Source organism: Asterias rubens, chromosome 19, assembly GCF_902459465.1.
Source record: "Asterias rubens chromosome 19, eAstRub1.3, whole genome shotgun sequence".
NCBI lineage: Eukaryota > Metazoa > Echinodermata > Asteroidea > Forcipulatida > Asteriidae > Asterias > Asterias rubens.
In genome coordinates, this window is record NC_047080.1 from 2,822,376 (window position 1) to 2,840,037 (window position 17,662).

The 17,662-nt window shown below is 38.7% G+C and overlaps 2 protein-coding genes across 3 annotated transcripts; both read right to left on the minus strand.

The window, feature by feature from the left end:
* Positions 1-6: 6 nt before the first annotated feature.
* Positions 7-8,484, minus strand: LOC117302890. 2 transcript variants are annotated; one of them, XM_033786857.1, is made up of 12 exons: positions 8,017-8,484; positions 6,676-6,823; positions 6,375-6,514; positions 5,964-6,102; positions 5,475-5,558; positions 4,867-4,994; positions 4,098-4,195; positions 3,413-3,560; positions 2,294-2,383; positions 1,567-1,725; positions 789-884; positions 7-376 (listed from the first exon to the last, which is right to left on the minus strand). In XM_033786857.1, the coding sequence occupies exons 1-12, from the start codon at positions 8,251-8,253 to the stop codon at positions 302-304; spliced, it is 1,542 nt and encodes a 513-aa protein (XP_033642748.1). In that variant the 5' UTR covers positions 8,254-8,484; the 3' UTR covers positions 7-301. The 2 variants fall into 2 exon arrangements, with proteins under 2 accessions (XP_033642748.1, XP_033642749.1); XM_033786858.1 differs by lacking the exons at positions 7-376; positions 789-884 and having other exon boundaries at positions 1,669-1,725; positions 2,299-2,383.
* A 1,465-nt stretch (positions 8,485-9,949) lies between these two features.
* On the minus strand, positions 9,950-17,586 carry LOC117302869. Its single transcript, XM_033786828.1, has 11 exons — positions 17,305-17,586; positions 16,352-16,499; positions 15,890-16,026; positions 15,493-15,628; positions 14,953-15,036; positions 14,022-14,152; positions 12,939-13,039; positions 12,701-12,848; positions 12,217-12,318; positions 11,044-11,139; positions 9,950-10,406 (listed from the first exon to the last, which is right to left on the minus strand). The coding sequence occupies exons 1-11, from the start codon at positions 17,530-17,532 to the stop codon at positions 10,269-10,271; spliced, it is 1,449 nt and encodes a 482-aa protein (XP_033642719.1). The 5' UTR covers positions 17,533-17,586; the 3' UTR covers positions 9,950-10,268.
* Between the last annotated feature and the right edge of the window lie 76 nt (positions 17,587-17,662).

A 17,662-nucleotide genomic window follows, 5' to 3' on the forward strand; every position in this document is an offset into this window, starting at 1 on the left:
CCTCGAAATTGCGTGGTTTTCGTTTTACATCGTCGACGAACACGGTCGGCCATTAAATTAATGGGAGTCAAATTGTTGACACCCATAATGGCCGAACGTGTTTCTTCGCGAAAACCGTTAAGTTCCGAGGCATGTTTGTGTGGATCATACTATTCTACTTTTAAATTACCCATCTAAGCATATATGCATTTCGTAAAAAACGGCTTCAAACGCTCAAGACCAACTCGACCGATCCAAGGCAACGTGTTCCTTTAAGTTCACCATGCAGACGTTTTACACTGATGAGATATCACCCAATTATTCAGAGATTCGTTGAAGAAGACGTTTGACGGCTGATGTATTCCCGCAGAAAGCCCAAAGTTGCTTGCTTTCCACACTGATTTGAAATGAAAGCAAAAACACATAAAGGCCTATTAGTTTTGTTTAGTTTGTTTTTATATTACAAATAACTTCTCAGTCAATATGAATGCCCGAGAAACAAAATTTTATTATAAAGAATTCCCAAAAGTTCTGGAGTAGGGTCCACGTCAATCTTGCAAAAGGCATTCTGCATTGGGAAGAGTTTTCATTTCGGTTTTACCCATAATAGTCAGAATGTGTGTTAGTACTGTATACTCAGTCAGTATAGGGTTACTTTCCCGATTTCGGTGAAAAATGTACAGACACATTACGCAGGTGGGCCTCGAACCCACGACCTTTGCAATTCTAGAGCAGTGTCTTACCAATATACAACTGAGATTGCCCGGTAGCTATAAGAGAGGCAGTTAGAATCATATAATTTAATTTACCTCTATTAGAAATGTCTTATCTTCCTGCTCCATGTCCCAATCGAAGGCCTCCAAGTACTGTGTGTTAATTCCGATGGTGCGCTGGAAATCAGAACTCTAGAAAAGTGAAGAAATTTTGTGAATCGGAGACACAAACCTGTTAGCAAAATATTATCACTTTTAATTTCTTGTATAAATTATACTTAACTTAAATTACTTTCTTGTAAACACAACAATACCAAATCAAGGCTATTGTAAAATACACAGCCGGTCTACACACTATGGTAAAAGAATACATTTTGTGTCCTTTATAGTTAAATTGGCCGATAATTATATCCTACTTTTAAAACATCTCTCTCATCATAATCGATTTCATAATAAACGGGTTCAACGTTTTTCATAGACCAACTCGACCAACGTGTTCCTTTAGTATTGTAATTGTTTGTTCGTTCGTTGATACTAAAAGAAAAAGAACAAGTCACATCACTTTTGCCGATGGAGCCTTCTCGGTATATGGACCCAAACTCTGGAATAAACTTCCGAATCACATCAAGGACACAACATCATTCAACACATTCAAGGCACTTCTGAAAGCCCACTTGTTTCAAGAGGCCTACCATCAATGACTTTTTATTTCTCCTGTGCCTCTTGTAGCCTTTGAGAAAACTTTTGATTGAGGCGCTATACACATTACGTTTGATTGATTGATTGAAAAACAACAGCACCAAAACGAGTAAAGGTGCTTAATACAAAGTACGCAAACAATGACAGAATGCAAGTCAACTACATGTATACTCACCCTTGTTGTTACACGCTGAACATTGAGCAGCACAGTGTCGACCAGGGAACCAAGTAACTGAGTGATACCCTTGATCTCATGCCGTTCATACCCACATAGAGTCTGCAGTAAGTCCACATCTCGTTTGCCTGCCAGTTGGACAAGTTCTGAGTACTCAATCTAGATCAAAATAGTGGGGTAAACTAAGAGAACTATTTAAAGGAATGATGCATTTTATAATGTCAGAGAATGCAAAGAGTAGGACCATCGCAGAATATTTCTTTTTAAGAACAAGCAACTTCAAAAATGTTCAAATGGCTGCCCGCTTGTTATTCTACCAATCTATTTTATCAAAAGAAAATATGCAATGGCCCTTTAGTCACGTGTCTTTCTAATAGAATGCTCGGACACTATGCCAAATTCCATGCTTTTATTATCAGCGGGCACAATCCCAATCTGCCGCTATAAACTCACATTGACTTCATCTAACCTTATGTTTTTGTTTTCAGTTTAAATTTGCATAATAATTATTTGAAATGCTGAAAATGTGCCAAGGCTATTTTAAATTTATTGGGTATTAGATTAAAAAACCTGGTTGGAAAACTTCTTTGAAACTTAAAAAGTGCGTATAAAGTAATCTCTGGTTTAAAAATAAACATAGAAGTTTATGCTCAAAGATACAAAATAATCTTCGCTTAGAACACAATAAATAAAAGTGAGTAAATTAAATTGTATTTTTTCTTTTTACCTCACCACTATTATCGGTGTCGATGATTTTAAAGATGTCGTCTGGATGTTTCACACCGTTAAAAAGTATGTCGATGTCATCATCCGAGAGCTAGAGGAATGACAAAGGATTAATATATCTAGCATCATTATACTGTAAAGGAAGCTATCATGTTTCTTCTCTTCATTATGCCACGTATGCCGACGTTGTTATTAATATATATTTGGTTTGCGGTAACACCATGCGTGTATCTACTTGCCAGGGGCCAATTTCATAGAGCTGCTTAAGCAAAAAAATTGCTTAAGCACGAAAAATAGCTCGCTTATTTTACACATGTTACTGGCCAAAATTTCATGCCATATACATTGCTTGTAACTGGTATTTGGCTGTTGTTTACTTAGCATAACAATTGAGTGGAGTCTTGGCCGGTAATCTGATTTTACTAAGCAAGGATTTTTTTGCTTAAGCAAAGTTTTGTGCTTAAGCAGCTCTATGAAATTGGGCCCAGGTAGAGTTTGTTCTTAGAGAACTGTCTTGCTTAATTCTACCGGTATACCGCGGAGTAGATTGTTTGGGTGTTCGGGAGACTTCTCAGTTTTTGAAAAGAACTGTCCTGCTTATTAACTATTACCTGGGCGGGATAGTATAGAAATAGGCTGGGACTACTATAACTTTAGCGTATAGAATCGTAATTAACTCGTAAGTTCTTGGAGTCTGTGTACATTGGCGAGACCGGTAGAGACCTCACTACCGAGACCTCACTACCAGGCTGAAAGAACATAAAGCGCACTGCCTCGAATGTATGGACAACAACTTTACAGTGACTAGTTCAGAAGTGTCTGTAAGACTGATTATTTGAGTCTTAAGACTGACTAATAGACCAATTATTTTGCATGTAAGACTACATGTATTTAAATTTTCTTGCAAGGCGACTAAATAATTGTGCACCAATCTTTAGAAAAGTCAGTAAAATTAAACCATTTTGAAAGACGAATTAATATTAGTCATTAATTGAAAGTTTGCTTAAATAAAAAAAAAATAATAAAAATATTGAGTAAGTGATGTTTTCAGTAAAGGGTGTAAGGGGAAAAACAATTTGGCTTGTACTTGATGTCAGTTTGAAACTAAAGTTGTGCTTACCTCCTTAAAGGATTGTCTGAACTCGTATTTAGAGACGGTACCACTTTTGTCAGCATCTGCATGGCCCAACATGTTAACCAGTCGCACTAGAGCATCTTTAATTTTCTCTTTTGACGCTTGTTTTTCATCACAACTCTTCTCCTTTTTTCTTAATGAGAGGAATTAGGGACAATAGTAACACTCAATGAATGATTCAACAAAATAACTATAAGATTCATCTGTCGACGAGTTTTTTGTGTTGTCATGGAGAGGGTATTGCCATGGTGATTTGTATTGAGGCATCACACTTCGCTTGTAAGATTTGTGCACAACTTAAGATTTATTTTATTGTATTGTAAGATCAATCTTGGCTATTCTGAAATCGATGTTGCGCTGCTAACCATAAGCACTCGAAAAGGCATGCTAAATTTTCGGTGCTTACTAAAAAAATAATGTAATGTAAATCCAATGTGAACACGCCATCTGGCGCCTAATTTTCTTGCCAACCTGTAAAACACGCCTACGCTTTTAGCAAACTATTGTTCGTTCAGTTAGCACGAAGAATTAAACACCGTGCGTTTAAACTGTTTACGCAAGATTGGCAAAAACGAGATAAGGGTAAGTCAGAATAAAACGACAATTCTGTGCCAGCAGCCTCTTGGTGGCACTCGATATATGATTACACCGATTGGAGAAGAAAACTCACCGTTTAAGTTTTGTGTCTGGGGATGGGACTTCCCTGGCATACTTGCGGACCCTGGCGTCGAGGTCTGTTTTCATTGTGTCCTGCTCACTCGCGGAAAACTGTAATTAAAAAAGCGAGTTATTTTGGCGCAATCAATTTGACTATAATTTCGATCCACTACTTAAATCGTATAGTAAACATATTACTTGAATGTCAACTTGAATTAAAGGATTACACAACTTACCAAACATACACCAGAGTTCTTTTTTAACACACTTCATGTTTGGAATTACATGTACGTCACGCAGGCCATGGCCTCTGTTGCCCCTGGTCTTGACCTTGGTGCCACTCCAGAAGTTCCACATAGACTTAAAGGGAAGGTACACGTTTGGTAATAACTCAAAACAAATAAATTATTAACTTAAAAACTGACTTGGTAACGAGCATTTGAGTGCTGTTGGTAGTATAAAACATTGTGGGAAACAACTCCCTCTGAAGTAAAGTAAATTTTTAGAAAGAGGTAATTTCTCACTAAAATAATAAAAGACTTCTAGCTATAGAAGTCTTTTATTCTTATCTGAAAGCACACAAGTTCGTCCAACAAGGGTGTTTTTTCTTTCATCATTCATTTATGTTATGGTTATGATGGGATACACCAAGTGAGAAGACTGGTCTTTGACAACTACCAAACGTGTACCTTCCCTTTAAAGATTTCTCAATGAAAGTTTCCCTTTGCAAAATGTATTTAGCCTTGTCCTTTCAAGGATGAAACTCCGGGCCTGACACTTACCAGCAGAATTCCTAATGTCTTCTTGTTGACCGTCCCAAAGCGTCTTGACAAGTCCCACTGATCGCTAACATTCGGTTTACAAAGTCGCTCAAAGAAATTGTCTTCCCGGTCCATTGATAAATACCAGCCTAAATAAAACAATAAGAGGAGTTACAGCAATAAGTTGGTCACTTTCTGCTCTCTCTGTGCACGCAGACCAAAGACTTTCGAAAAGAAGCATAGTGTGTGCCTATGGCAAACATTTTGGTCATTATGTGAAAAACCCGTATACAGTGAGATATGGTGGACACAATTCTAGGGCACTCTTTGGTTAGGGCACATTTTGTCTGTAGACACTCAAACCAAAGTAGTCTTTTGGTGTCCGCCATACTTGAAATGGGCTAATGGTTCGTGTTCTCTAGAGTTTTGTGGAAAGAGCCGGTTTTGGGTAGGAGATGCAATGACATGTCATGTACGAGCGGTCAAAGGCACGGACAAAAGCTTCGAGGTTCCGACTACCATGCTTCATTTGTAATGAATCTGTTCGGAAATGGCTGAACATGCAAGGGGCAAATTGTATAGTTTTAGTAACATCCTCTTGATCGATAATAGCCCAACCGTATACCTACCATCAAAAGCGTGGACTGGGTAGTTACACAGAAGACCACCATCAACAAAGTAGTTCTGTCTGAACTTGACCGGTTTCAAAATAGCTGAAAGGGGGATACAACATTGCAACTTGAAACACAAATAAAGTATTTAAAATAGTATCAACATTTTTGTTCGTCAGAATTGTGTTTTGGTTGTTGATGGTTTAAAAAGAGATTCGATCTAACAAATCATTGTGTATTGCAAAGTTTTACACTTTAAAAGTGTGCCGGTCACTTTGGCTTAGAGGAGGGTTCGTGAGATGTAGACTCTTCGAGGTCAAAGGTGACTATGGACGAGGGCAACGGCAGATCGCTGACGTAATTCACGAGACTCTAAGTGTGACGTATGATGTTCAATGTCTTTTCAGCCAAACGAAGCCTTTTCAAGACTATACATTAATACAATAGATAATGTAATTCGATTATCCTTCAACCTTGACCCCAGGTTTAGTGTATACCGTATCCTACCTGGAATAGAAGCAGAAGCCCTGGCAGCGAGGTAGATAGGCATTTTGGGCGTTGTCTTCGCATGAAAATACACGGCGTCCATCATATTCAAATCAGCTCCCACAATGCATAGCTCCACGCCTTCACGTTCCTTGTATAACTACGTACACGACAGTTGGTTTACAAGTTATTCATTTATTCATTTTCATTAATTCATTTTGATTAAAAACCATTTTGATAAAAATTGCACAGATTAAATGACATAAAATTGCACCACCGCAGTGGTAGGTTATAGTGCAAGTTATGAGCTTATAATATTGGTGAACAATAGGCATTCCGTTATTCGATAAGTTTGGACTTATCGTGTACGTACACGATAAGAAAGACTCAATATTACTCATGTTAGAGCAATACCGTAAATTACAGACTAACCTGCCTGAAAGTAAAATTCCTGTCTCCACCAGTCTTATTGCACACGTTGTCACCTATCCACCTCTCCAGCTTCTTTCCTGGGTGAGCGCCAAGTTTACCGACGAGATTCACCAGTCGCCCAAAAATTCCCCACTTCCCGTCTAAATTCAACAAAAATGGATTTGTGAATTGATAAAAAATACAGAATGAAAACCATCACAGGCTAAGCTACAAAACCAAAAAAATAAAAGCAGACACAACAAAAACAAAAGTACAGACAAAGACCAGATCTAAGATTAACATTTCCATACATCACTCTTACCATAAATTAACGGTGAGAAGTTTGGACCCAGCAGTTCCTGTATTTCGTAGGAGTCGTAACCCAAAGCTGAATAAGTAGCTACGATACTTCCAGCACTGCTACCTGCAAATCGCTTGATATTCTTCATTATCCCCAGCTCCTCAAGTACCTATGATTAAAAAACAAAGGCCCAATTAAAGTCAAGCATCACCCCATGAGAACCGTATTTAGTTTGCACTTTGGTACAGCCCTTTACACTTTTTTGGGGGTCAGATAAAGGACCCATATTCGGTTCACGCGGTGCCTGACCCTTGTCTAGGTCAGTAGGGTCACGTGGTGTCTGACTCATGTTTGGGTCAGTGTGGTCACGTGGTGCCTGACCCTTTTCTGGGTCAGTAGAGTCACGTGGTGCCTGACTCATGTTTTGGTCAGTAGGGTCACGTGGAACTTGATGTCTGGGTCAGCCTGACCATTGTCTTGGTCACTAGATTTACGTGGTGCCTGACTCATGTCTGGGTCAGCCTGACCAATGTCAGATTCATTAGAGTTACGTGGTGCCTGACTTATGTCGTGGTCAGCCTGACCAATATCTGGGTCATTAGAGTTACGTGGTGCCTGATCAATGTCTGGGTCAGTAGGGTCACTTTTGTCACTTGTATGACACAAAATGTGTGTAAAGAATGACACAGGAAACCGAAGCACAATTTATATCAAATTTCAAATGTTTAACCAGTCCGGGTCAGCCTGACCCAGATAAGGGTCAGGATCAGTAGGCCCCGTTATCCGGGTCAATTCTGACCTCGGAGTTTTTTACAGTATACATGTATAGGAAAAACTGTTGACTATGAGGAATGACCCCCAAAATACTAACATACATGTACGTCTTGAAGTTTCTCTAAAATGTCAATAGTGGGAACAATTTGTTGGTATCAACTTTGGATGTACAGATAGTTTGTTTGAAATTAGCCAATTACAATTATTTTAAAGGCACTGGACACGTTTGATATTGTGAAAGACCAGTCTTCTCACATGTATCTCAACATTATGCATAAAATAACAAACCTCTGACAATTTTGCTCAATATTGGTCATCGACAAAGAAATAATGAACACTCTTGATACATTACTTTGTGTGCTTTAACCAGATGCATAATGAAAGAGTTCAGTTGTAAACCTTAATTATTTGAGTGAGAAACTGCCCCTTTCTCAAAATCTACGTTGGAGCCGTCTATCATATATGTTGGGTTCAACAGCTCAACAGTTCAAACACCTTCAGCTATTTTTTTAATTTTTTTATTATTTTTTTATTTTAATAACTACCAACCGTGTCCAGTGCCTTCAAAGGATATCTTGATACACTTACTCGGATGACTCCAACATAAGACATACTCTTACTTCCGCCTCCCTCGAAAGCAAGATTTTCAAAAGGGAAGTCACATTCTGCAAACTCTCGCTTCTCGTTCTCAGTCAGAATTGGTACACGTTCGTCTAACCTGTAACACGTTGTTGGTGCATAACGTTTTCCTTTGGATCCACGTTTCACTTGTTTCGTCTGATGAGATGGTGATTGAAGAAAACCACTGAATGAATCTTCAGCCATGATTTTTCAGTGCCTGTGTCTCTAAGCAACCATGGAGGTAGAACTACCGCCCTCAACCGTATAACTGTGGAGAAATCTCGTCGTGAATGATAGTCCAAGTGTTATTAACATTACCACTCGGTTCATTCACTCTAAGTACATAGTACACATGCAATATGTCCATGAATTTGTGCACGTGCTATTCCTAGTTCCGGTTTCGCACAATGCTGTCTACACGCGAACATGGGCCTACTAAACATACCACTCAGCTTATTCACTCTGAAGGCCGAGTTATAGTCGGTCGCGCGATGGTCGGGCGTCGGTAATCTTGACGCGCGATCATAAAAAGACATGGTTTTTAGGCCTCAGTCTTAGGATTGCGCGCAAGTCTTCCGTCGCGCGACCATCGCGCGACCGACTGTAAATCAGCCTTAAGTACATTGTGCAATGTTCATGAAATTGTGCACGTAGCTACATAATAATATTCATAGTTCCGGATTCGCACAGTGCTGCTACACACGAACATACAATGTACATGTACATTTCCACTTGCTCGTCACCAACAGGTTTTAAAGTAACAAAGTACGAGTAGTACTTCTGTCAACCACTTCTTCATGTTCACTGAGGCATGCGATGACAAAACCCATTCATACATGCCCGGGGTCAATAGGTAAAGGGGCCAGATCAAAGGGGGTTTGTGTGATGAGTCATACGTATAGAGAAAACCATTACCGCATTTGCATAAATACACCTGTAGCATAATTGGCAAAAAAAAAATATAAAAAATCATCTAACCTTTCTCCATAGTCTAACATCACAGATTTACATTCAACTTATGATGATGAAAGTAGGAAACATCCCTTTTAATATTTCTGTCTGAAATGTCATATTTGATGAGAAATAAATACCAGTTAGTGTTTTATTCATGTTTAAAGGCAGTGGACACTATTGGTCATGACTCAAACTAATTATCAGCATAAAACCTCACTTGGTAACGAGTAATGGGGAGAGGTTGATGGTATAAAACATTGTGAAAAAAAAAAATATCGATGTCATGCAAAAATAATGTGTAATCGGTTTTCACTATTTTCTCGTGACCCATGATGGTCGATCGATCTCAGTAAAGGTGTGTCAGTTTTGTACAAATGTATACGGTGGACTACAGAAATTGCCTACACTGCCGGCAGCTGTAGCAAAAACAACTCTGTACTGTTCCTTTATTTTTTTACTATTTATTTTATTATTACACATGTATTCCTTTTTTTAATATATAGAAAAATACAATATTACGAGCAGATGTTTATTTATTTATTATACAATGGATATTCACATTAAAAGGTCCCGAATGGCAAGGCATTTATGAACTTCTCACAGAACAAACGTTTCAGACAAACCATTCATAAACACTTTAAAGTTGATGTAAACATAAGATTAAGACAGACAAGAAAAACTTATCAAAACATAAGAAAAATATATCAATTTCAGTAGTATACCAAAACAAAATTATATTAATTAAACCCTGATACACAAACTGTGTAGAAAAAACATTACAGGGTTCTGCATTTGATTTGATTTGATTTTAAAAGGTTTATTAAAAACAAAGACAATCGCAGCCAGAGGCTGAATTGCAGTCAAATTACAAAGATATAAGTAAATATATAAATTTCAAAGAGCTAAAAATACGAGAATAAAATGAAATATAAAACACCGATAAAAAAAAAGATTTACAAAGATTATGGAAAAAAACCTGTTGGCCTCATGGTCCAAAGCAAGTCCAAAGCAAGAAATTTGAAACCAAAACCGCCTCCAAATTTGGGCTACCAGAGTCTGCATGGTGTACACTGTTGTGTTTGTTGTTTGTGTTTCTTGCATTTTATGTTGTTATAAGTGCATGTATGTACGTAGGATTTGACTGCGTAGCTCCACTTGAAATTAAGGTCAAAAGGTGCATTTAGAAGTGGATTGTCATAGTCTTAATGTAGCTTTCTTGCGTAATTCACGAGCTTCGGAGTGTGACGTCATAATGTACAGATTACTCATTTTGTCATTTTTTCAAATATTGCTTCGATACCAGTTTCACGAGTCTCAACGGTGATAAGTTTCTCACGTTCCTTGGGTTGTTTGCTGGTAGACATGTGCTCTCGTAGGTAGCTCAAAGTTGCTTGCTTTCCACACTGTTTTTGGGGACCAACAAAAACTATAACATGAGGCACGGATCTATGAAGTGATGACAAAATGACGTTGCGCACGATATTCCTTACACAAAATTAAACAGTATTTTTTTTAAGTGTACCCGCATCCCTTTTTTTAAAGGCAGTGGACACTATTGGTAATTTCTCAAAACAATTATTAGCATAAAACCTTACTTGGGGACGAGTAATGGGGAGAGGTTGGTGGTATAAAACATTGTGAGAAACGGCTCCCTCTGAAGTGACACAGCTTTCGAGAAAGAACTAATTTTCCCTGAATTTGATTTCGAGACCTTAGATTTAGAACTTCAGGTCTCAAAATCAACCATCTAAACGCACACAACTTCGTGTGACAAGGGTATTTTTTCTTTCATTATTATCTCGCAAGTTCGATGACCGATTGAGCTCAAATTTTCACAGGCTTGTTATTTTAGGCATATGTTGAGATACACCAACTGTGTAGGCTAGTCTTTGACAACTGCCAATAGCGTCCACTGCCTTTAAACAGTGTGCTTTTTTTACCATAAGTGTGCTACCCGCATCTCTTTTTTTAAGGCCTCTTGTCACAGTCGGCTTTTCAATTATTCTTTAATTATTCAACCCAAATTCAAGCTTAATTTACCTCTATGAGAAAGTTCTTATCTGCTCTCTCCATGTCCCAATCGAAAGCATCCAAATACTTGGTGTTGATACCAATGGTGCGGGAGAAATCCGAACTCTGAACAATTCAATAAAAAAGAAAATGAAAAGATGTGAATAGAGCCAAGCAAACAATCGGGTCTTTAAGCTTACGAACAAAATGGGAGTTATTTCCTCTGAATGCGACTTGTTTACTCTTCTCTGTGATATTTCATTGAGCTATATGTTTACAGTTGTACATCTTTAAGCCAGAGTAAAGTTGGTTTGAAGGAACACAAATTTCCCCCCCCCCCCAAAAAAGAGAGAGTTTGTCTCGCATTGTTGGAAACTTATGGAGTCGATTCAAAAGAGGGCGCTATCAGAAGAAGTTTGTACACTAATCTCATGCTGCCCCACCTGTCTGTTTGGTAAGACTCTACGTTTCGTCTTTTGTCACATGTTTTTGTTGACTAGCTTGCTCAAAGTCATAGTTCTTAGACCGATCCAGTAGGCTCTGCCCACGACGCACGTGTGAGCAAGAACACGGGGTTCTCCAATGCCTTCTGCACAACTCTGCTGCGCGCGCCAAGATACGCGCACGATGTCTGACTTTATTTGTCGGACCTTCTTTGAGTTGTGATTGGTCAATACGCAATGGGGCGGAGCCAAGTGGATCGGCGCTACTCACTCTTGTCGTTACACGTTGCACATTGAGAAGCAAAGTATCGACTAGTGACCCGAGTAACTCGGTGATACTGCTGATCTCACGCCGTTCATATCCACTTAGAGTCTGCAGTAAGTCCACTCCTCGTCTGGCTCCTAGTTGGACAAGCTCTGTGTATCTTTGTTTGATTACAAAAAAGTTAGTACAAATATTTTCAAGCTTGAAAATTAGCTTTTTTAAATGTTAAATTTGCATCGAGGGTAAAGAATAGTAATTTCGGTTTTACCCATTACACCGATGTGTGTTAGTTAACACTGTATACTTAGTACTTTCCCGTGTGCTGTGAACACAAAACCACAGACATATTATTACTCGGGTGTGACTCGAACCCACGACCTTTGCAGTTCTAAAGATGTGCCATACCAGCTATACAAATTGTTTACTTCAAACTGCTGCTCACAATATACACTTGTCTTTTGAAATTAAAGCTGTAGGTTAATTACTCGTTCTTACCTCACCACTTCCATCGCTGTCGATGATATCAAAAATAGCATCTGGGTTGTCCTCACACTCAAAGAGTAACCGAATGTCATTAGCAGTTAATTTTCCTCTGTTCTAAAAGTGAAAAAAAAAGCATGTTGTTTTATGCATATTTTGAGAAACACCAAGTGAGAAGACCGGTCTTTGACAATCCCAATAGTGTCCACTGTCTTTAAGCCTACTTCAATCATGTCCATAATCACCTTTCACCTACATTCATTACACATTGAAAACGCAGTCAAATCATATGTACATGTGTACATTACACATTGTCTATAATAAGACAAATGCAAGCTGAGACGACCGGAAGTGCAGCTGCCAAACTTCGGACCAATCAAAACAAATCAATGAAATCAATGTATCCAATGAAATCACTGGTTCTGTAAAACCAATACCTGTCTTTATCCTTGCGGAAAAATGCAAGGGGCCAGTCTACAAGCTATGATGGTTGTGTTACCTGTTGGAAAGATGTCCTGAACTCCTCTTTAGAAATAGAACCACTCTTATCGGCATCAGCGCCGTTCAACATTGTCATCAGTCGGCTGACTGCTTCTTTAATATCATCCGTTGAGTTCTGTACTTTTTCATTTTTCTTTGCCATTTTCCTTCAATCGGTAGGAAAAATAGAGCAGAAGTTTGAGAAAAGAAAGACAGTTTTAATAGACAGTAAGTTGACTGATAAGTGGAAAGCTTACCTGCTAAGTTTTGTGCTTGGGGTTGGGACTGGTTTCCCACCATACTTTGCGATCCTATCGTCAAGGACCGTTTTCATCGTGTCCTGCTCGCTGGTTGAGAACTAACAACAGTAACAATAACAAATAAAAAAAAAGGAATTAAAAATTTACGAAATATTAGCACTTTCGTAAGTAGAAATTGTCAACCGTTTTTGTTTTACTGAGTAAAAATACACACATTCCTTGTGTGCACCCCTTTGGATATTCCTTTTGTTCTTTCAATTGCCCAAGTTCTTAAGATTTTCCAGATACTTTGTACACAAAATTCCTCGTGGAGCAACCAAGTCTTTAGAATTTCCCTATGGAGTTCTTAGAATTCCTTGTTTCCTTTTTTTCCCCTTGGTCTCCAGAGGGTAGGCGTACGGAATATTAAAGCACTATATATATAGGTGCAAAGAGCGAGAAGGATGTTTGAAGGTGGTTAGGGCATTATCCTGTTTAAATTTTGAGGTATTCAAAACTGTTTTTTAATAGAGTGCGACTAGAGTGTTGTTTCTTTCAATATTTTCTTGGAACTTCACTGACCAATTGAGCCCAAATGTTCACTGTTTTTTTTATGCATATATTGGGATACACAAAGTGTATGTCTTTGACAACTCCTAAAAGTAGACATTGTCTTCAAGTGATTTATGGGACAATACGTATTGCCAAAAAAAATTAGACCATTATACACTTTCGGTACAGAAAAATAAAGGTTAACAGATTTACAAATATTTTACAGGGTTTACAGAAGGTAATGGTGAAAGACTTCTCTTGAAATATCATTCCATGAAATGCTTTACTTTTTGAGAAAACAGTAAAACAACATCAATTCTTGATAGCGAGAATTACGGATTTATTTTAAACACATGTCATGACACGGCGAAACGCGCGGATACAAGGGTGGGTTTTCCCGTTATTTTCTCCCGACTCCGCTGACCGATTGAGCTTAAATTTTCACATGTTTGTTATTTTATATATAAGTTGTGATACACGAAGTGTGGAACTTGGACAATACATGTACTGTTTACCGAAAGTGTATAATGGCTTTAACTTACAACCTACCAGAAGTATTCCAAGTGTCTTGTCATTTAACTCTCCGAAGCGTTCTGACTTGTCCCATTTCTTACTCGCATTGGTAAGATCGCCAAATCGAGCAAAGTAACTATCCTTGGGGTCCATAGATAAATACCAGCCTAAGTAGAAGCAGAGAGATCTTACAAGTTAAAGGCTCTGGGTGGATTTAACAAAGAACCAAAAAAGTCTTATCTCGAGTTAGGACCAGTTACTCGTCCTAACTTAGGACTATCCATGCAATTTGTAAATATCTCCTAGGACTAGTCCTAAGTTAGGACTAGTCCGAACTCTTTGTGAAATCGACCCCTGCGGACACGTTTGGTAAAAAAAATACAAGTTTGTAAAATGATATTATTAGCATAAATCTTACTTGGTAACGAGCAACGGAAAGCCATTAAACCGTCATTCAAAAATACCTCAGGCTGTTTCGCTATTTCTATTTGTGGAGAGCGAGTCACGTGGGGGTGTTTAAACGGTCGATAATAACCAGGTGGAGCTGTTTATAGTCGGTTGTTTTCGGATACGGATTTCGGATACGCGACCAAATGCATATCTGAAAACTGTCTCAGTCTTAAAACAAAAAACACTTACAGAGCTCCAGGACGTCGAAAAACGGATCAGTTTTACAAAGTTGTATACTTTTATCATGCCGTTTAACCAAAGAGGCATTCATGAATGGGAATAAAAGAGTAGTGACTCGTTCTTAAACTGCCGTTTAAAACCTTACAGGGCCGGGCCGTGGCACGGCGATAAAGGCCCACGCCTTCGGCTCGGGACTTTATCACACGGCCACGACCCTGCCGGTTTGAAACGGTAGTTTAAAAAGAATTCTCGCTACCATTTTAATCACTTATTACATCACCCTTCGGAGGTCGCGTAGGTCTATACGTAACTCTTAATGTTTCAATTTAATACCTACCATCAAAAGCGTGGACCGGATAATTACAAAGAAGACCGCCATCCACGAAGAAACTCTGTCGAAACTTAACGGGTCTTAAAACAGCTGCAATGAGAATTGAATTCAATATTAAGAGCTCACAAATGCTTTTTTGGAAACTGCTTAAACAATCCCCGCAAAACAGTAATTTTTTCACATTACTTTTTCATTTAGACTTCACTTAAAAATTGCATAGAAAGATGTTTTAAAAAGGAGAATATAATGATCAACACAAGTATCACCCAAAATTGCACGGTTTTCATTTTACGTCGCGAACTAACACGGTCGGCCATTGGGAGTCAAAAATGTGACTCCCATGGCCGACGAGGTAAAAGGAAAACCGTGCAATTTCGAGGCATGTTTGTGTGGACCATTGTATTTTACTTTTACAACATCTTTCTAACCATTATGCATTTCACAACAAACGGTTTCAACTGCTTTTTAAAGACCAACTCGGCCGATCCAAGGCAACGTGTTCCTTTAAAGGTGCAGTGAATCGAGTAAATTGTCACAAAACTGTACCTGGGATCGAGGCAGAAGCCCTGGCAGCGAGGTAGATAGGCATATCCGGTGTGGTCTTAACATGGAAGTAAACGGCGTCCATCTTATTCAAATCAGCTCCCACAATGCACAGCTCCACACCGCTCTCTTTATACAGCTGAAATGGATCGACGTATATACGGAACTTGGTTACAAAACTGTGATGGGTCCAGCTCGTATTTGTTGCTCTATGTGGCGTGTAATGAGGTGCATGCTGGTCTAGCTGGCGATCAAATAAGACCAGCATGAACCCAATTCAACCGTTAGCGCTTGCGTATTGGGTACTTGCCAAAAGGTTAGGATCTCATAATCGAGGTCAAAGGGTCTATGACAATGACATCTCTGTGACGTCAGTCTTCCAGGCTTAGATTTGACTTACCTGCCGGAAGGTATAGTTTTTGTTGCCGGTCTTGATGAGCACCGTGCTAGCTATCCAGTGCTTAAGCTTGTTTCCCGGATGTGCGCCCAGTTTACGGACTAGATTTACCAGTTGCCCTAGCCATCCCCAACTACCATCTTGACATATTTCGGGAAAAACATGCAAATTTGTTAGAATTTGATTTAACTCGGTTATTTGATTTCTTGAAATGTGTTTACTTTTAGTTGATCAGATTCAAACACGCCTTAAAACAACAAGATTGAATAAATACAAATAAATAAACGCTTTGTCTAATCGATTAAACTTATTTTGGTTGAACGAAGACATGGAATGGGATTTAAAACCGATGTTGAACTCAACATTTTGTAAAATTCACCCATAACTAGTTTCCTGTGTGATTTATTACTTGATCTTTGATTTAAATTTAATGTTTAACGAGTATAAAGATACCATCTATTTTACCATAAATTAACGGTGAGAAGTTCGGGTCCAGCAGTTTCTGTATTTCGTACGAGTCGCACCCCAAAGCTAAAAAGGTAGCAATGATACTTCCAGCACTGCTACCTGCAAATCGTTTGATGTTCTTCATTAGACCCAACTCCTCAAATACCTGTTCGGAGAATGAGACGAATTAGGACCATGTAGTACATTTGTTTATGCACTATAGTGAATTACTATAGTAGGCTATAGTATATATCGTGAAATATTGTCAGTTGCCGCTCAAATATTCTACATATATTTTTGTTAATATTTATGTATAACCCTTTTTTATGTATTAAGTCAGACACACGCCAGACACACAAGGCCTGAAGTCCACTTCAAGGTGTCGGCTACAATTTTTGTCCAGAGTCCGTTATCACCTATACTCCTAGGGCCATACGGATATAACGTTGTTCTCATCCATTTGTAATTCTTCAAAATTGTGAAATTGTTGAAAATCTAGACCTGGAAAGTGCCTCATTGTTTCGGAATTTCGAAACTTTGTCAAACTTCAAAGTGCCTGTTCTGCTCATTCTAAATTCTGTCAGCCTGGACATCCTGCCGCCACCTTTACAATCTTTTTGAAAAACAATTACTCAAATAAGATACTGCTTTTTGTAAAAATGAGTGAACAAGTTGTGGAAGTTTTCCCGGGAAGTATTTCAACCTCGTACAGATAAGATTACAAATTCCTCCAGCTGTACTCTAACTCGTGTACGGGTTTACGTAACCAATCGCTATAGCTTTCTGCCTTTGTTCATTGCAGTTGGTTCTCCGGTTTGTTGCCGTAAACTTTTCCTACACCCTTCATATTTCATTTTGTGACTCCTTGTAGTTTGTTAACTAATAAACCTCTTGACCATTAATTCATTGGTCAACTTATATTCCATCGTTCGTCCGTCCAACCTCCCCTGGTAAACGCTACGATAACTTACCCGCACGACTCCAACGTACGACAAGCCTTTACTCCCGCCTCCCTCCAGGGCTAGGTTCTCGAAAGGAAAGTCGATGCCTCTGAATTCTCGTTTCTCATCCTCTGTCAGAAGACTGGCTTTTGGCTCAACTAATTGTGTCTTTTTAGAAAACATGTTTGATGGAGGTTTGATGGGCTCTAACGTATACGTGAGTGAGTTAATGTGTATTTTTGATATGAGATGTTTCATTATAGAAGTCGCAATGACAACACTGCTGAGACCAGGCTTTATTTTGCATGAGAATAGTTGTTGCTCGCGGACAATTGGAGTTCAGCTTAAAGCTTAGTCGAGTTGATTGCGTAACTGTTGTAGAAAGTGC